This window comes from Vigna angularis, chromosome 4 (genome assembly GCF_016808095.1).
Source record: "Vigna angularis cultivar LongXiaoDou No.4 chromosome 4, ASM1680809v1, whole genome shotgun sequence".
NCBI classification, from domain to species: Eukaryota; Viridiplantae; Streptophyta; class Magnoliopsida; order Fabales; family Fabaceae; genus Vigna; species Vigna angularis.
The window spans coordinates 30,761,561-30,783,046 of record NC_068973.1 but is presented as its reverse complement, the minus strand read 5'-3'; the positions used below and the strand labels follow the sequence as shown (position 1 = coordinate 30,783,046).

Genomic DNA, 21,486 nt, shown 5'->3' with positions numbered 1-21,486 from the left:
AAAAGTTGAAACTAAAGAAAATGGAACATGAATTAAAAAAACACTAAAAGGGTAATGGAATGTTTTGATTCCCACAATGAATTTTCATTAATCTTATTAACTAAAATCACAATATTATTTTGTGGTGTTAGGCGGAAGACCAATTTAATCAAAAAAGTGTAATACCGATTTGATAAATAAGCTCAATGCCAATTGGAACATTAGGTCATACATCTATGTAATAAACAATAGTTATAATAGTTACATTTCGAAGGTGATTAAAGATTAAAGGTCGAGTAATAAAGGAAGGATAGTAAAAACAATATATAATAGATAGGAGCGAGTTTAGAATCCTAAGACAGATAGTGTTTTTTTGCTGATTGAGAACATTTATAAGTAGGCTATAATTAAAATGATGTTTCATTACATAATTTTAAAACTTTTTTCATCAAATGTTTTTGAACTATAAATAATTGTTAAATCGTAAAACTATGAACTTTCCCATTAAACTTTAAAAATAAGATTCTTCAAAATAAATCTAGATACAATCAATTTAGTTTTCAAACTAGAACTAAATTAGGATTAAATATGATTTTTATGTTCAAACTATTATAAAATGTTATTTTTCATTCCTGAACTAAATTATAGAGTATTTACTCTATGCACTTTATGTGATTTATGTAAATCATTTTCAACAAAAAATATGTGAAGTGTTTTTTATATGAAAAATGGAGTATGAACTATAATAAAACCTTCACGTGTTTTTTGTGTGACATAACTTTCATAAAGCATGGACAAAATATTTCATAATTTAAGTTGTTGGCATCCATCTTTCATATGATTGGCGAGAAAATGTTTTATATTTAGTTGTGCAGAAAATACATTTTTTTTTTCTTATAATAGTTTAGAGATAAAAAAAAAGTACATTTAACTCTCACAATTAATTACGTATACATTATAATCAATTATATCACATTAAAGTCATTAGGCCACTAACGATTTTCATTTTCAACAATGTTATAGAACAGAAGTTGGGTGGAAACACGATTTTTTTTTAATTGAAATCGTATGGAGACTGCATAATTTTTCTATTTTCATAAATTATTTCAAATTTTTCTATTTTCATAATTTACATGTGAAATTTGTTGGAAGTTTTACATCGACTAGAGATAAAATCAATTAATAGTATATAAGTGGGTACAAACTTCATCTATAAGTCAGTTTTGTAAGGTTGAGTTAGGTTTAAAGTTCACTTAACAAAATTTGCCTACTTCCAAAAAAAAATAAGAAATGATAACTAATAATGCTTTCTTTGAGTTTGTCTGGTCGTGATGTTGGATTGTATTTTGTTAAATGAATAATTGATTTTCTTCTTAGATAGATCAGAAAGTTGACTAGTTACTAGAATAAGCGATATGAACATTTTTTTATTAGGTTATATAATTTGTTAATTTAATTGCGTTCAACTGATTAAATTTTTATCTTTAATTTATGATGCAAGATCTGTCTTGTTTGTGAAATATTTTTTCTTTTATATTTATAAATAGAATTGCATGTGGAAAAATAGACCTTTTTTAGGAAGGGGAAAAAAGTTTTGCAGACAATTATTATTTGGATTTGTGTAATGTAAGAAAAAGTGAAAGAAGAAAAAAGTATCTGAAATAGAGTTCAGAGTTAAATGGTATTGCAATAAGTATCTGAAAAAGTGTAATGGGTTGAGTTCAAGGATTGAATTTGTGGAAGAAGTTTGGATAGTTTGGAGTATATTTATAATTTATAGGATAAGAAGCAATAAGAAGTTAGATTGATTTAGTGGGTTTGAGATGGATAATAAAAGTGAACAATAGAGATACGGAAGTTCATCTTGAAAGTATAAATTACCCATAATTTTGGAGACGATTCAAAGAAAAAAGATTCTGCTAACCAACGAAAAAGAAATGGAAAAAGACATGTAATAAGAAGGCTTTGAAACCTCCAAGACTTCCACAAATTACAAATTCAAACATACCTTCAATCAAATTTCTGGTCAAATTCAAAATATGTATACATGTAATGTTTCTAATAAACACTAATAAGACAAATGATCTTTGTAATAAAACAAAGTTATAGGTAAATGTTATTTTTCTACTATCATTACAAATAAAAACTTTTTTAACAAAATATGTATACTAACTAAAAATTTATTTTATTTATTCAAAACAAGACAATTTTCCATATATATATATATATATATATATATATATATATATATATATATATATATATATATATATATATGTGTGTGTGTGTGTGTGTGTTTTTGTAAATGACAATAAATAAGAGTTAAAGTAAATCACTTTATAAGATTGTACTTAAATTTATAATATACATACCATCACCTATATATAATTATTTTTAAAGTAAAAGAAAATATATAAATTATTTTATATTATTTTAAGTAGTTTTAATTATTCCCCTAAAACTAAATTCATTAACTAAGACAATTTAAAATTATAAATATCAATAATAATTTCAGAAAGTGTATACATATCATCTGTTCAATCATAATTTAAGTCGATTTTTACCATTTTTATTGAAAATAAATTAAAAACTAACAATTAAGGTTATTTAATTATTACAATTATTTATTTATATATCAAATTTATTAATTTATTTAAATTTTAACATATTACTTTATATTAAATCATTATAGATAAAAATATTAAATAACAATTTATGTTGTTATAAATAAACTTATTATAATATTTTATTATTCCTTATTTTAATTATTATTCTAAATAAATGTTACATAAATTTAATAAAATATATTTTTAAAAGTATTCAAACATTATCTTTAAAAAACACTCGTAAGTGAAAATACTAGTACATTATAATTTGAGAATAACACGGGTCGGGAGCAAAAAAATTCAGAAAGCCAAAAATATCATTTATTAAAAAACCCATAAACTAAATATCCACAAAACTATATAAATTAGAGTAAGCTCACGGACCTTCTTCTAACATATTATATTGATTATTTTATTTTTAATAATATTAAAAAAAATTCTAATTAAAAACAAATGATATAATTTAATTATATCTACTAGTCATACATTTCTGAACCAAATTATGTAATTGTATTAACATTTAGTTTTTTATTTTTCTTTTAATTTTATAAAATTGTGTATATTTTTATTCAATTATAATATATAAAAAATGTTTATGTTATATTAGCACTATTTTATAAAAACAATAACTTATTTAATAATTTTTATGAATAATTCTTTTGAGAAAAAACCATAACACGCTTACTTATTATTATGTTTTAGATATCAAAACTAAAAATAAGTTAAAAGTTTATTTATATATAATCTTTTTATCAAAATAAATTCATGAAAACTTTCAAAACACAAAACAATTAAAAAAATGTGATTTTACAATAATATCCAAATATAAATAATTTTTTATTATAAAAAATTATTTATTTTGAACATTTTTTTTTTCAAAATTATCTTATTTTTATTAGACTTAAACAAACTCAACATATATTACATTTTTTAACTTTTTCAAAATAATGAAATTATGTATTTAAAATATTAATACAATTAAAAAATTATTTTGAATAACTCTGTATAAAATCATTATTTATATATTTATATTTAAAGAAAAAATATTAATAATATTATACAAAACTTGAAAACTTGAAAGAGATGACAAAAAAAAATTATAATTAAAAATGTGTTAAAAATGAACTAATTTAATTTTAAAAGGTCAAAACTATTTTAACCCTACTCATGTAAAAATGTTTTTAAAAACAACCCTTATTAAATATATAAAAAAAATATGACTTAATTTTAGAATAGATGAATTTCAATCCATATACTAAGAGCTCTAATCTAAACCTTTTTCATGCCATCAAAGAACTGGTGATGATAAGTGAAAAGAGATTCTCATATTTTCATCTTAAAGTGATAAAGGTTGATTATTAATTACATAAATCTATTTTTCTAATGCATTGAATATCACGTGATACACTCATGCATGCGCAAGGACAAGATTTGTTACTTCAGTGGGCCGCCCACCGTTCTTCCTTTACTTATTATTAATAAAACCATTTTTTTCTATAATTTAAATATAAATCACACAGTATCAAGAGCAGAGAGGAAGAAAAAATAAGCATTGATCTCAAAGTAAGTTTACATAAAAAAGAAGGTTGTTTTCAGTAGAATGAAAAAATAACAGAAAATAAGAAAAACAAGTTGTTTATGATGTATATTATTCTTTCCAAAAGATTCCAAGTGCAGACCTTGAACGAGTGACAATTTAAATAGATTGAGTAACTCTCATATATATTCTTAGAATTATAACACAATGTAAAATTATTTATAAAAGACTTTTTTGAGGTTCAAAAGAAAATTTGAATTTTTTATAATAAAAAAATAGTATGAGAGTGCGTATTTTTTATAGTTCATGTGATAAAAATAAATAATATCAATAAAATGACAACTTATTATATAAATGACAATTAGCAAGATATTCACAGTAGTATGTAAATATATTAAAAATATGATGATATAATTAATGGAGATTTAATCACATATATAATTAATATATGAATATTTGTGTCGATAAATATATTTCAAAATTTCAATCATTTTAAATAATAAAATTTAATAGGTTTTATTAATATACATTATTTAACATATTTGTTGGACTAAGGGACAATATGCATGTATATTTTAATTATCTTATGTTGATGTAATTATGACTGTCAATTACTTTTAAAATCTTATTTATATTTTTTAAATCTCACTAATTTTTAACCGTAGAATAACCCCAACAAATAATAAGGGTGGGTATCTTTAATTTAAGCTCCATAAATGTGGTATGATATAATTAAATTTTAAAAATACAGTATATTAAATTAAGAAATAAAGAAGAAAAAAAATTGTTGTAAAAATACTAAAATATCATTATATACTTTTTTGTATTACAGAGATATGTATATTTTTATATTTTATTTTGTATACAACCAAACAAGAATGAAAATTATGGCTTTTTTGTTTTTTTTTTCTACTAACTAAAAAAAATATTTTTACTCATTTTTTTTTTTTGTTTCACTTTATCTCTTTCAAAATGAATGAAAGGGGAAGAATCTATTTTGAGGAATGTATAGGAAAAACATTGTAGAAAAAGGAGTGTGATGAAGAAAAAACATGGTAATATAAGATAGGGTTTTGAAAGCTGTTGTCGATTTACATCAATCCGAAATTATTGTTGTGACGAGTTTCCGATAACTGTTATCTGACTTATTAAGAAAGGCACTTAAAGGATGAGAAAGAGACGAAAATGTGAGTCTCTATAGTGCATATGTAACAGAACATGAGAGGTAATTCAATCTGATTTTTTTTGTCAGAAACGGAAAGTTGTATTAATTTTCAAACTCCTTTCTTTCTAAAAGCTTTCTTTAAATTCAGCAACTTTGTTTAAAGTTCAAAAGTCTTAATCAAAATTAAACTCAAAAACCTTCACATTTTATATAAATTATATTTAAATAAAAATATAAATCTATTATTTATTGAAAGTTTGATAAAAATTGGTAAGATAAACTATATTTAAATGAAAAAAACTTATAAATCTATTATTTATTTTGATTAAAAGGTAATATTTGTGTTTTTTAAATATATCTGGGGGTTGAAAATAATAGTTTGATGTTTAAGTTGTGCTTGTTTAGATTGAAATGGAGATGTAAAAGAGGTAGAAGGAAGGAGAAGTGAAAAGTTTGTAATAGATATTATTGATTTGATAAAATAAATAAATTAATTAAATAATATGATAAATTAAAAAAAATACTCTTTCTTTAATTTTAATAAAAATATTAAAAATAATTGCATATTACTTATAGACATAATCTATTAACAATAGTCAAAATCTACTGATAATTCAATTTTGTTGTTAGATTATCCACAATCGAAAATCGTTGTAAAATGATCATCGATAAATATTACCAATTAATCATGAAATTTGTTAGTAATTACTAATAATCTTAAATTTGTTAGTAATTACCAATAGATTTTGATTTTCGATAAATATCGTAACTTATTTTTAACATTCTTTTTCTTCCTCTTCTTTCTCTTTTTCTTCTTCTTCTCCTTTTTCCACCCTTCCTTTCCTCCTTCTCCTCTTCATTTCCTTCTCCTTCTCTCTTTATCCTCCCCTTCCACCGTTGTTATCATTGTCTTGTTTGTTGCTACAGTCTTTGATTTCTCTTTCTCCTTCTCCTCTTTCCCCTTCTCTTTCTCTCCTTTTCCTTTTGTCTTCGTCTTCATTTTCCTTTTCATCCTCCTTCTCCTTTTCCTATTCTTATTTCTATTCATGCTTCTTCTCACTTTCCTCTTCTTGTTCTTCTAACTCTAGCCCATTGCCATTGCACCATTGTCTTCATGCCTCCTCCTTTTCCTTTTATTTCTCTTGTCCCTCTTCATTCTTTTCTTCTTGTTCTCTTCTTTTTCTCCCATCTCCTCATAACATGCAAAAACTCTCATCAGATTTGACGAGAAATTTGTCACTTATTTTAATGATAAATTTATCGACAAAAATATGTGTTAGTAATAGGAATCACATATTAGCAATGAAAGTGTTCATCTGATACGTTGTCAACATAAGTATTTGAAAGTAATACAAATTTTAATCTATCAATATTATCGGCATATTTGTTACCAAATAATATATCTGTCAATAACTTACATATTTTAAAATTCATTGGTAAAATTTGTGAGTAAATTTGAGTTGACAAATTTATTTTGGTAATTTTTTTATAAGAAGAATAGAATAAAAATCACTTATATCAAATTAGGGATAGTAACTACAAATTTTAAAATTAGTGTAATTGATTGATGAAATTCAATAGTTTTTTTTTATTATATTGACCTGTGATGAATGGATACGATATCTATATCAAATAGATACTTATATGATATGTTGATACATTTTTTTTTAAATAATAAGATACAATAAGTGATATAAACATATTAAAAATGTAAAAAAAAAAAACTAAAAACATGATAAATATATGATTATTATTATGTGAATTTATATTAAAATCACATGCATTAAATATTATCAAAATAAAAAATTATAAATTATTATTATTAAGTACGACTTTTACATATATTAGATACTTCATTGATAAGTATTGATAAAGTATCATAAGTATCTGATACGGATAGGTGTTAGACACATATACATAACTTAAATTAAAGTATAAATAATATTGTCTCCTGAATTTCCTTGTGAAACACAACTAATTTGTATATAATTTTGAAATGTAATTAATTTTCAATAAAAAAATGTATTATAATATCTATAGGAGTGTAACAAATATTTTAATCTTGTAATTTTAAATTTGATAAATTTTTAAGTTGTTGTAATTAGAAAAAATTGTATTAAATCATAAAATTATGAACCTCTAATATTTATGGTTACACATGAAAATGGAAATCAGGACCTAGGGATATAAAGAGTGTTTTTAGCATCACATTCTCTACCATGTTAATATACGTGAATCCATGCAAATGCAATTTCACAAAATTATGTTAATTATACAGGTAAAACGGTAAAAATGCTCTTACCACATGTGGTTCTCCTCGTTTCTTCCCACCAAAAAGAAAACTTAATTTTCCATGATTTCAGAAAATCACAATTAAGATAGTAATATCACTGAGGCATAATGAGGTTTCTAATGCGAGTTATATGCTTCGGTTTTCATAAAATCAAAGTATAAAAAAATACAGTGACAATTTTATAATTTTATTAAATTTATAGACTTCTATTCAAGGGAAACTGAAGAAAAAAAAGTCTATTATCTCAGTTGTTGATGCAGAATCGAAACATAAAGATTTGCAAAATCCCACATGTTTCATGCATCACAGAGTTTTTTTCTGAGAACTTTTTCGACGAAGACATACATCAGTTAGTCAGAGAACCGATATATAAAGTTTGTCATAATCCTTGATAACTTACCAAATTCTTTTATTAAACAGGTTCGAAAAGGGATATTTTCTCTTATCATTTCCCTCATCCTTCTGTAAACAAGAAACTTGACAAGTTTAGAAAGAGATACTTAAATAACTGTGATAGAAAATGCATTAACATATCTAAAATTGAACGTTCTAATTTTTCTATTGCTTCGGTCTTTTTAGAACATACTTTTTTGACATTTTTTATATTTGTGATAAAAAATCATTTAATTGTATCCTTAACTTTTTAAATATTTTTCGAAATGAAGATTTAGATCTAACCACCAACAGACAGAATGATGATGAGCATTACAGGAGCTAGATCTCACCACTAACAATAATCAAATGACATTGAAGATAGCATTGCAATCTGAGCCACAATTACACAAATGAAGCTCATCGTTTAGTGCCCACGTCACTTGCATTATGATGCCTAGCAGCATCATAAAATCGAGCCGTTTTATTGGAATTCATGATTATATCAGGACTCTTATTTTTATCAACATTCACCAATGCTATGTTTATTATATTATTTGAGGATAATAGGGCAGCAGAAAAAAAAATAGAAGAGAAGAGAAGAAGAAATATAAAGATATTTTGATTTAATAGAATAAAGAGAAAGTAAACATAAAAAATTTAATGCAATCCACTATGTTAATTGTATAATTGATTATGTTTTTAAAAATCAATTTTAAATTTTTATACGGTTAAAAGTTATTAATAAATTATTTTTAAACTTCTGTTTACCCAATTGTTAATGTTTGTTTGTATACTTATTAAAAAATAAATAAAAATTGAGAAAAAAAATAAATATTTTTAAATTTATAATTAAGTTTAATATATAAATAAAATTCTCTTTAAAAATAATTTATATACTTAGAAAGTTAATATGTTTATAAAAATATAAATAGTAGAGTTTGTAAATAAATTGTCAAATTTCTTCTTTTCTAATTTTTATTATTAATAAATACATATTATTTTTTAAATAGTATTATTTTAAGAAATAAAATTAAAATATATATTTTTTAAATTTTATTTTATTAAACCAAATAATTAGAAATTCCAAAATGACATAATTAAAAATGGAAAAACTATATATAGAAAAAAAAATTAATTTAATTTATTTTTATCTATTTTTTTTGTTATATTTATCTAGTATTTATAAATTTCAATACTTATCTAATGATAATATATACAATAATAGTATATAATATAGACAACTTAGTTTAAAAATAAATAAATAGAAAAAATCAAAATAAATGGTAGTAAAATAAATATAAATAAATAAAAAATGAATAAATAAAAAAATAACTTTTATACATATGTAGTAACAGTAAAATAAATAGAAATAAAAAATATATTAAAGTGTTATATGACTAAAAACTCAATTTTTGGAAATATAAATAAAAAAATAAATTTTCTAATATTTGTTTTCTTATTATATTATATTAGATGAACAAAGTGTAGATATTTGGCAATTCTGTCTATTAAAAATCATCTAAGAAAATGGTACATAAAATATGTCTCCATCAGTCTTTCTTGTGTACTCCAGACAATGTCATAAAAGTGAGTCATTCTCGTTTTATTTTCGCGTCTTTTTTTTTTCTTTTTCCAAACATCCATTTCTTTGTCTTTTCTTCATTTTTTTTCTGTTTCTTCCATCGTAAGCTAACTAGTATACTACGTGAGAAATATGAAAAAGTTGTATAATGATATATTTAAGTATTAATATAACGTTTAATATTATAATAAAATATCATATTATCAATAAAAAAATTGTTGATAAAATAACATGTATAAATTTTATTGATAGTAAAAAAATTATTAGTACAAATTGCATATTCACCAATTAATTATATCGATAAAAAAAATTATCAATAACTGTTGATAAATATTTACCAACAAACAACTATCCATAAATTTTGTCTCAATTATTTATCAACAAATGTTTTTACCTATCAATAAAATTTATCAATAAACATTTTACTAATATATTTTTAGATGTCATTAAGTTGTTACTATTTTATTTTATTAGTAATTTTTTGTGATTATTGACAAATAAATTCTTCAATATAAATATGAAACTCATGGTTCACTTGTTGACCGATCAGTCTTTAAAATAGTTTGCTAAGTTGAATGGATCGACTTGCAAGAAACATCGTCAATTGAAGAAAAAAACTTATTAGCAGTTGAAAACATAGGTTAATCATCAAATGAGGTTTAAAACATATTTGGGTTGTGATTAAGTCATCCAAAAAAGTAAAAGCCCAACACAAACATATAAATAGGTGATCTAGGTAATAAATTTAGTTGGTTACTCTAGCATTTATTACCACTTAACTTGAACCTTATTTGACTTAAGTGTTTCAGTGTCCTTTGCAAGTATTATCCAAGTATTAGTATAACTCAAAGTTGAAGATATCTAAGAGCTAGAAGAGTTCACTAAGTCTTTAAAGACCATTTGACCTGGTAGAAATAGTCAATAATACCATATTTATTATAGTGTAGATACTAATATATATTAAAACCTTTTAAGTTTGTATATCTATTGTTTAAGGCATTCATATGCATATGTGTTAGGTAATCTAATAAGTTTACCCTAATATGTAATATGTAAATTTTAATTTACAAAAATGTCATTCTTTTAATTTAGTAATTGTATTATATGCCTATATAGGTCGATCTCCTTTAGCCGAGCTCTCTAGGTTGAGCACCTTATATCGAGCTCTTCAGGTTTAACTCTTTAATCGAGCTCTACAGACCGAGCTCCTTTGGTTGAGTTTTATAGGCCGAGCTCCTTCAGTCATGGTTTTACAAGGTAGAGCTCTTTTAGCCGAGCTCTTTAGGCTAACCTTTCACAACATGGTAAGAACAACATTGCCAAAGGGGATTACAGCATAGTTAGAGCATAATGGTAGATCGGTTTTAGCACAATTTGAATCAAACATGGTCGACCAATCAGAGCATGGTCAGATTAACAACATAATGACGAATTAACATCTTAAGGTAAAAGTTATCACAACTATTATATATAAAAGTCTCATGTATGATTTTAGGATAACATGCACATAATATGCATTGATTGTTAACTGAATGATTATCTACTGACTTTAGCATTGGAGTACTTTCTCCAAATACCATCCAAACAGACTATGGACAATGTAAACACCAAATACTATGGACAGAATGCAAAACAAACACTGTAGACATTGTGGAAACTAAGTGATGGAACATAAATAACTTGGAAGACTCAACCCGTTCAATCTACATGACAATCTGTATCATAAAAACCTCAAAACATTATTAATTACTCAAAGATAAGCATAGAAAAGTAAAATGCTTGCAGTGATATATATCTTTTTAACATTAGTTATATATCTTTTATTCGTAGAACAATAATATATTTTTTAACAATTGGAAAATGAATACGAAGAAAATCAATATTTTTAATTAAAAAGTTTGAAAAAGGTTATTATAGCAAAAAAAATTATCTATGGACTAGATTGTCACATGAATCATAATAAAATAGCCATAAGCGCACTAGTGCAGAAATGGCCTTCAACGTCACCCATTAGACGTCGGATTACATAATATCCAACGTAAAAAATTGACCGATGGAATTTTCGTAAATAAGTTGGCCATATAGACGTCGGTTAGTAGGAGCCTGACGTCTAGAATATTATAGACGTCGGACCCCACACACCCGACGTCTATATTCCTGACAGGTAGGTGAAAAGTCATTTTTTTCCGCCATATAGACATCCAATCCTGCCATCACCGACGTCTATAATATTATAGACGTCGGCCCCCTGTAGCAGACGTCTATATGACTGACAGAGTAGGTGAAAAGTTAACCTGGACGTCGGGCACCGTACTACCCGACGTTTATATGCCCCGCGAATATTAATTTTTAAATCGGAAAGACGTCATATTAGTGAGTGCCCCGATGTCTATATTTTTATAGACGTCAGACCCCCCAAGCACCCGACGTCTGCAGGCCAATATACTGCAAACGCGAACCCGCGACGAGTTACGCTCACTGTTCATCGTCTTCCTCGCGTTTTCTCTCTACGGCATTGAATTTCCAGGTGCGTTTTCTCTCTTTTGGACCGTTTAAATTTATTTTTACTCCGATTAAATTAGTCTTTGATGAAATATCATTCATTTGAATCGATTAAAATTCGTTTTCGTTGCGTTTTGGTGCAGTTTCTAGCGTGTTCTTGGGCGGCGTTTTTGACTCTTTTTGACCTACGTTTTAGGTCGTGCACTCCTCCATTTCCCTCCATTGTTTTTTTAATCTACTAAAAAGGTTAGCCTCTTTGTTGAAAACTTTTTTTTATGCATGTTATTGGCTTTTGGGTATGCATGTTATTGGCTTTTGCGTATGCATGTTTTTGGCTTTTAGGTATGCATGTGTTATTGACTTTTGAATATGCATGTGATAAAGTTTAGTTGTTTTATTATAATTGGCATGTTAGATTATAAGTATCAAATGATTGAGTGAAACTTAGTTCCCGTTTGAAATTTAACACAAACGATTAATCTTTTAATCGTTTGTATTAAATTTTGAATTGTCCGATTGGACAGTTTGGAAAAATTATTTTTCATAATTTGCTATAACATGTACGTTGGAGTTTATGGATAAGATTGATAAAATTTCGGTTCAGTATTTGTGTTGTTCTCCGGATGCATATTTGATTGTGGTCATTCTTGACTACTCTCATTTCGTGTATTTCGGAGACCAATACGAAATGCTGCCGAAATCTTATCAAATTTACTATGTAGACTTCTTTGCATGTGTCTTAGCAATTTATAAAAAATAATTTTTCTGAATGGGTAGGGCCTAACCTTGTGAGAGTTAAAAAATTGAAACTGATGAAGTATGTTACGAACATAGTATAGATCGAAGCTGGATGAATGAACGTCGCATCAGTGAAGAATATGAGAAAGGTGTTTCGGTGTTCTTGCAATATGTTCAACAAAATGCAAAGTCTGTGAACGGGACATATTTTTTTCCTTGGGTTCGTTGTCTTAATCAAATACGGCAAGACTTAGACAATGTGTGTGACCATCTATTCATGTTCGGCATAATGAGAACTTATATTGTTTTGGACTTGGCATGGAAAAGTACTGGACCAGCCTACCACGTCACGAGGAACGGATTATGTGGAAGAATGGATGAGTGATCATTTAGAGGACATGATACATGATGTTGGTGAAGATAATTTTGGAAGAGCTAACTTGTATGATTCTCTTATAGATGATTCAAAGCAACCGTTGTTCCCAGGATGCTCGAACTTTACACGTCTATCTGCAACATTGAAGTTGTTTAGATTAAAAGCAAGGATTGGATGGACCGATAAAAGTTTTACAGAGTTGTTGAAGTTGTTGAAGGAGATGCTTCCAGAAAATAATACTCTACCTATTCGTAATTACGAGGCAAAAAATTTTTTTATGTCCAATGGGTCTTGAATATCAAAAGATACATGTTTGTCCTAATGATTGTGTTTTGTACATAAAGGAGTTTGCTTCGTTAAAGTATTGTCCAACATGTGGTTTATCCCGTTTTAAAAAGAAATCTGACAAAAACACTAGTGATGAAGGTAATGATGGTGCACCTGCTAAGGTAATGATGGTGCACCTGCTAAGGTAATGATGGTGCACCTGCTAAGGTGATGTGGTATTTGCCTATAATACCTAGGTTCAAATGTATGTTCTCTATTAAGGAAGATGCAAAGAACCTTAAATGGCACGTTGTCGGAAGAAAGTGCGATAATCTTCTTCGACACCCAACTGATTCACCACAATGGAAGAAGATCGATGAAACATTTCCAGAATTTGGTGTAGATCCAAGAAACTTAAGACTTACACTTGCAACTGATAGTATGAGTCCTTATGGGAACTTAAGTAGCAAACACATTTCATGGCCAGTTATGTTGATGATATACAATCTTTCTCCTTCGTTGTGCATGAAGAGAAAATATGTGATGTTGTCCATGATGATATCGGGTCCTAGACAACCTGGAAATGACATTGATTATGTCACACATTACTACTCCACAAGTATAATATTTTTATTATTAGTATTTCTATGTTAAATTTAAAAATATTTATTGATAACTTTGAAATTGTTATCTTCAGTTCACACGTCCTTAGAAGCAGCTGATGCATGATACAGTCATAGATGAAGATGATGAGATGGCTGAAGCGGAGGATGATCCTCTATCAAAGCTAATGACAAGATTACCCAGGTTGAAGAGAGCACCATTAGAAATATACTGGGATTTCAGAGTATTTGGGCTCCCCCCATGTGCCAGTATATATCACATTGAATGATGCATTGAAGATCATTGGCGGAGACAGGATGTTGAATATTTTCATCCTTCAACTATGGTGCATGTAAGATAGTTAATTTTGTCTTCCATGTTAGTTTTATTTAGATTGCTAGTTTCTAACAACTTAACTTTGTTGTTTTAAGTACATGGACACAATCGTTGTAGACCAAGGTTGGTCTTCCATGTACGGATTTGTTGAACCTCAGACCAATCAACCTTCTGGTAACACACTTGAAAGCAAACAATATTATTTGCAAACATGGATGGATAAGTCAAAAAGAGACGTATACCTTGTGCCATACATTGATGGATATCTGTTGTTTTATGTAAAATTTCATTAAAGTTTACTTAATTAGTTTACTAACTATTTATGATTCATGATAAGTCTCATTGGCAGTTGATGGTCATCATTCCCAAACTATGTAAAATTATATGGTTTTGTTCGCTGCAAATGAAGATGAGAAATGACTTGAGAAGCATGCTTCAAGGGTAAGTGTTTCTCCAAAAATGACTTTGAATTTCATGTTGACCTTAAATTTTTATGATAAATATAATTATATTAATTTTACTTTGTGTTTTCAATCTAAATAGAGTTATGGGTAAATCCCGAGGTCAACTAGTTGAAGTTTTGTATCCAAAGGTTGTAAGTCATTTATAGTTCTAATTCCTTTTCTATGTTATTGAATGATCTAAATTCTTGACTATTTAGTTTTTCATTTTAGTGTAACAAGCAGCTAGATTCATTGGAATGTGGCTTCTATGTCATATCTTGGATTAAGACCATCATCCGAGCTTCCATTACAGATGACTGGAATGAGGTAGTGATGCATACCTTCAATACATTACAAATCAAATTCATCTTTGAACATATATATATGAAATCATAATGAATCTTTCTTCATTTTGCAACGCTTCAAGAGTACATCTCCTATACCAGAGGATACAATTAGGCAGATAAGGCAGGAGTGGACAGCTTATCTTCTGCAAAGATGGAGCTAGGAACACTTATATTTGTTGTTGAACATTATTAGGTTTAGTTTAAGTTTATATTTTGATAGTTTTGGTATTGGATTGTTTTTTAGATTAAGTAGAACTTTCTTTAGTTGAAACGCATATATATATATATATATATATATATATATATATATATATATATATATATATATATATATATTACAGTATACTGTTTTGGGACAATTTTTTTGTTTTTCAAGTGTGGTTTTATTGTAAAAATAAATTAGTTTAAAAAAAAACACCCCGTGGTCGTCTGTTAGTGCCATGTCCGACGTCTATATACGTCTGTCAGTGCACACACAGACATCCAATGAGTTACAATGGACAAAACGTTCCAGCGCAATAGATGTCGGATATATATACATCTGACGTCTATATAGACGTCGGGCATACGCCCACATCCGACGTCTATATAGACGTCGGGTATACCTACATCCGACGTCTGTATAAACGTCGGGTATACTCAGCCGACGTCTGATTAACGTCACCCGCAAAAACGTTGGGTATGGATCTGACGTTAAAAGACCAAAATAACAAACGTCTAAAGCCCTTTCTACACTAGTGACGAAATCAAGTTTTTAAAATATTATAAGAAAAAAAATCACATATCAGATTTTTAGTTGAGTAGAAAATAAACCACTTGCAAACCTCGACTCTGCCATCTTTGATTTTGGGTGAATGTACTCACCAAAGTCAAATTATACATTAAGGTAAAATTAAGTCTGTTGTTATCGTTTTTTTGTCTTCTTTTTATTTGTTTATTCTTGTCTTTTTCAAATTATAGTCGAATAAGGGAAAAAAAGAGTAGAAAAGAGAGAAAATATTATCATTTGAAAGACTTTTCTTGTTAAGTCGTCGTCATTTAATCCAATAGACAAAAAATACATATCTGAATTGCAACAACAAGCTTTAATATTTTGGCGTGTGGTGGTAACACTCATGTTAAATAGAGAATATTATTGAGCTATTTAATGGGTATTGAATAATTTTGTTTGAGTTATAATATCCATGATAGAATATATCTTAATCCCACTCCAACAAGATTTGAGTATGAGATTCTATATATGTAAAATATTAAGATGGTTAAATTACAATCATTAACACCCACGCATATGTGTGCATAGATAGAAACAAGTGGCTAAGGATTAATTGTTATTATTAAATTTTGATAAATACTAAACTATCCAATGCGTGTATTGTATATTTATTAACGTAGGTGAAAGATGTCTAGTTAACGAATGATTTTTCACTGATCCATCTTTCTAAATGGTGTCCACATATACAACACCCACTCTACTTAACACCACATAGAACATAATTGCTGGCGTCATGAGCAAAGCACTAAACGTAAATTCCATTTGGCGGTCAATGAATGAAACACCTCCCACTCCCATAAATTAAACAAAACAGAAAAAATATATATAAAGAAACAGAAATTGTAATAAGAGGACAATAAAAAATATTTTCTCCATAGACAAATAATATCTGCTTCACCTTTTCTGCTCCTAGCAATTGTTAGGAAAATGTGTTTGTATATTGGAAAATGGGTGAGGGGGAATCATTGAGGGTGAAAATTGAAGTGGGAGAATTAGTGCCTTGGGCAAAAAAGGTGTTGTGTGAAACGGGGTCTTCTTTTTAAATTATTTTGCTTTTTTGGCTTATAAAAAGGGCATTTCTCGTTTTGAGGGTCACCCACAAACTCACGAGTCACAACCCATAACTCGTTAGAGAGAGTTTGTCTGTGTTTTTGTGTGTCACCTTGGTGCATACAAAGAAGATGGAGGACCAAAATGGTGGTGCTAAGATGAGCCAAGGGCTTCGCAAGCTGAAGCCTTACCTTGCTATATTGTCCCTTCAGTTTGGCTACTCAGGGATGTATATCATCACCATGGTTTCTTTCAAGCATGGCATGAGTCATTGGATACTCTCAGTCTACCGTCACGTAGTTGCCGCCATTATCATAGTCCCTTTTGCACTTGTCCTTGAAAGGTATCTTTTCTTTCTCTCTTCTTCTTTCACTGTTCCACTAAATGCTGTTCTTAATTCCCAACACCTCTCTCTTAATTAAGGTTTTCTTACGGTTCACAATCTTTGCAGAAAAATAAGACCAAAGATGACTCTTCCCATCTTCCTCAGGATAGTCGCACTTGGTTTCCTTGAGTAAGCCTCTTATCAAAGTCACTTTTCATATATACATAACTTGTTTATATTCTCAGTCTCTTCATCGATTCAATTATTATTCGTCATAGCAATTTTAATCTCACATGCATGCATGCATAATATATAACTGACTAAGCATATCATATATAAACTTTTCTTTTCTATTATTCATTTCGTTGAAGTAGCATTAACTTATATTCCTTCTTGTTGTGACGAAAATAAAAGATTCTAGGGAATAAGAATTCCAACAATTAAATATTCATCTTTGATTGGATTTCTTAATTTTTTTATTTTTATGAATATTCATCCTTACAGTTGCTTCATTCTTGCACTGTTTTCTTATATATTTGGCAACCATAAATACAAGATTAAGAATAGAAACAAATGATACATGTCAATATCTCTTACGGTAAACCCTCAAGTTTAAAATCAAATGAACACTATATATCTATATATATATATATATTCTGCATAATCTATCATTTTTATTACCTGATAGTGACCTTCATAATGCTCCACCTTTTCTAGAGAACACGTACCGAGGAAAATGATACACCAGAGATAATCATTAACAAAAGGCAAAGTTTCCAATCATAAATTCATTACTTCCTTACTTACCAATAATTTTAATTCCTTTTATTATTTTAATGTACGGAAATGCAATCAAAGGCAGGTGTGTGTTGGTGGTAACATGGTCTGTACAAGGCCGAAGTGAAGATATGAGCAACCAGAGCAATTACACATAAATAAAAATTGAGTGCGATATATAGACTTAGAAAATAGGTATTTATAATTCTAATGCGACGCAAACATATCAAAGTGAGACATAAAGATATTGTTTCAAAATTTAACCGCAACATAGTAATTGATAAGGAAACATTAAAACGAGAAGAGAATTCATATACTTTGGAGGGGACAGAAGAAGGGAGGAGCGTAGATGTTCTTCTTTATCAATTTTAACTCCTCTCTAAAATTGAAGATATCTGGCAGCTAAAAAAAGTCTGTTAATTAAATCAAATTATCAGTAAATATTTGTACTCCTGCGTCTATATTGATATATAATAAAAAATTATTTTATTGCCATTTCCTCATGAACTACACAATATATATATACACACACACACTCACACGTGTTCACCCGAAAATAAGAGATTTTGTTTAGAATTTGATTTGATGAAATGGAACAGGCCAGTGCTGGATCAGAACTTGTACAACATGGGAATGAAAATGACTTCAACAACGTTTGCATCCGCCACAGTTAATGTCCTCCCGGCCATTACTTTTATTATGGCTCTCATTTTCAGGTAAAACCTTCAATCACTGTCCACCCTTATAATTAATACAAGTGTGAGTGCTTACGCAAAGGGAAAAGGCTACTAGTTAATTGCATTCCACAGAATAATAGGATCCGACATTGTGGAAACCACTCTGCATGCATGACAAATGATGTCACAAACTATTCTCTGCCATATCCACACACCCTTTGTAACATTAATTAAAGTTTGATTTATGAGATTCCATGTAGTCCAATGCTGTCGTTTATGCAACTTGGATTAAACAACACTATTTTCTGCTGTCAAGGCATATGGATATCAAATAAGATTCTTCCATTCTTTGCTTTTTTATTTACTGTGGAAAGATATTGATTCTAGTGAATATAATTAACGAGATGAAAACTATTGTACCGACCAGGCTGGAGAAGGTGAACCTGAGAAAATTTCACAGCCTAGCGAAGGTCATTGGAACGGTTATAACAGTTTCAGGAGCTATGGTTATGACTCTGTACAAAGGTCCTGCCTTCCAAATCATAAAGGGTGGAGGAGCCATCAGCAGCCACGGGAACTCTAGCAGTAGTACCACTGAACCCTCTGATCAACACTGGGTGGTTGGCACAGTCATGCTCATATCAAGTTGTGCCAGTTGGGCTGGTTTCTTCATTTTGCAAGTAAGCAAAGTCAAAACTACTCACGCAGATGTCAGATTAATTAGAAATCGAAATCAATGAAACTTTACATAACAAAAACTATTTATTCTCTGGTTGATGAAGTAATATCAAGTAAAAGACTGAAGAAATTATCCAAGAGTGGTTAATAATCTGACTTTGTGTTACCATTTTGTGGATTTAGTCATTCACTTTGAAGAAGTACCCAGCAGAGCTCTCACTCACAGCATGGATTTGCGTAATGGGAATCATTGAGGGTTCAATCGCATCCCTTATATTTGAACGAGACTTTAGTGTCTGGGTCATAGGCTGGGATTCAAGGCTTCTTGCTTGCGTGTATTCTGTGAGTACCTTGATTTCATTAGTAATTAGTAATTAAATTAAAAGTAAAGCCAATGCATGATGATGATGATGATTTGAGTTAGTGATTAAAGTAACTAATTGTGATAAATAATAACCAGGGGGTGATTTGTTCTGGAATGGCGTACTATGTACAAGGGGTTGTGACCAGGGAACGTGGACCAGTGTTTGTGACATCTTTCAGCCCTCTATGTATGATAATCACCGCTGCATTGGGTTCTCTTGTTTTAGCCGAACAAGTTCATCTTGGAAGGTTTGTGTTATCTCGTAAAAAAAAATTAATTAGCATCAAACAGTTAATCATTAATGGGGTAATTAAAGTTGTTGTGTGTGTTTTCAGTATATTTGGGGCTATTCTGATCGTGTGCGGACTTTACACTGTGGTGTGGGGCAAAAGCAAAGACCGTGTGAACACAACAGAAACAGGGAAAGAAGCAAACCAAGGATTGCCAATGAAGGACAGTACAAAATCAGCGTCAGACAGCTTTTATGGGCTTGAGATCAATGTTTCAGATGAGGTGTTGAGGAAAGGTGTCCCACCAACAACCTTATCATGAAGGTCCTTTCATAGGACTACCACTATAAATTTTCCTTTTAGCTTACCTAGATTGAGGTCAAGAAAGATTTTGTTCATTGTGAAAATCTTTACCTTCCTCACTCCTTTCATTTTCATTTTCATTTTCATTGTGTCTTCTTCTTTCCCTTTTACTTTCTTCCGTGTTTCGGAAAGTATAATGTGAATCAAATAATGCAATAACTAATGTTCTAGTACTTGTCTGTCACATGTGTCATTATGTCAGGTGCTCAAAGCAAAGATTCTATTTATAAAACAAAATCAAACATGCGGGGACTTCTACCAAGCTAGATATAGCTGTGAAAATGGTTTTTCGTTATCACATTTTCCAAAAGGGAATCCCCAAGATTCTGAGTCTAAAGGCTGTGAAACAAAAATCAAACGCACTTCCTTGTTCACTTTAGGTTTTAATCAGATTTTATTTTTTATTAAGGGATATATGATGTGTTAATTAAATTTTATTTTACGTGGATTAACTCAAGAGAATCGAGTCGAAAATGAATTTTTCTAACAAGTTGGAAAAAGAAAATTAATTAGGTACTGGATGATTTGATCCTATAATATATATGGGAACATGAGGTCATTCGGCGTATATTTTGTATACCAAATGTTTGTAGAATTTCTTTGGTGCAAAGTGTTATCGGATTTGTCAATAGAACAAATCCAAACAGCACTCGAGATTTGTCCGAAGCAAATTAATTATATAGGAAAAAGATAAATTGTGGGAAGAGATTCTTTACGAAAATTGTTTAAACTAGTATGTGAAACGAACATTTTACTTCCACGCATTCTTTTTCTAAATATTTTATTTTCGTACCATCCAATGCGAAATGTATAGAAAGAGTAATGTCGCATTTTTTTAAAAGAAAAATATTAATATTTATAATAAAGTACTACGTTTGCCTAATGATGGGAAGAAGTTTAAAAGGTTTGCGGAGACTCAACGTTTTCAACCTTGCGACGGCTTGTACCCTAAAAAAAGAAACATCACTACGGAAATTCTCTAGAAATATTTAAAAGTATATATATGATTAAAATTATACTTGAGTTAGCTTAAACTTCATCGCCTAATAGTATTTATTAAAATTTGATATTTTTTAAAAATTATATTTTACCATTTCTGTA

General features: G+C 28.6%; 1 protein-coding gene across 1 annotated transcript; it reads left to right on the top strand.

Moving 5' to 3' along the window:
• Window positions 1–17,007: 17,007 nt before the first annotated feature.
• LOC108330651 (WAT1-related protein At4g08300) lies at window positions 17,008–20,558 on the top strand. Its single transcript, XM_017565155.2, has 7 exons — window positions 17,008–17,314; window positions 17,423–17,485; window positions 18,673–18,789; window positions 19,178–19,430; window positions 19,612–19,770; window positions 19,889–20,040; window positions 20,128–20,558. Exons 1-7 carry the CDS (start codon window positions 17,103–17,105, stop codon window positions 20,342–20,344), a joined length of 1,173 nt encoding a protein of 390 aa, XP_017420644.1. The 5' UTR covers window positions 17,008–17,102; the 3' UTR covers window positions 20,345–20,558.
• Window positions 20,559–21,486: the final 928 nt, after the last annotated feature.

Coding starts and splice junctions, on each gene's coding strand:
- LOC108330651 (XM_017565155.2), top strand. CDS start 17,103: ATGGAGGACCAAAATGGTGGTGCTAAGATGAGCCAAGGGCTTCGCAAG. Junction 19,431..19,611: donor CTGGTTTCTTCATTTTGCAA/GTAAGCAAAGTC, acceptor TTGTGGATTTAG/TCATTCACTTTGAAGAAGTA. Junction 20,041..20,127: donor GAACAAGTTCATCTTGGAAG/GTTTGTGTTATC, acceptor GTGTGTTTTCAG/TATATTTGGGGCTATTCTGA.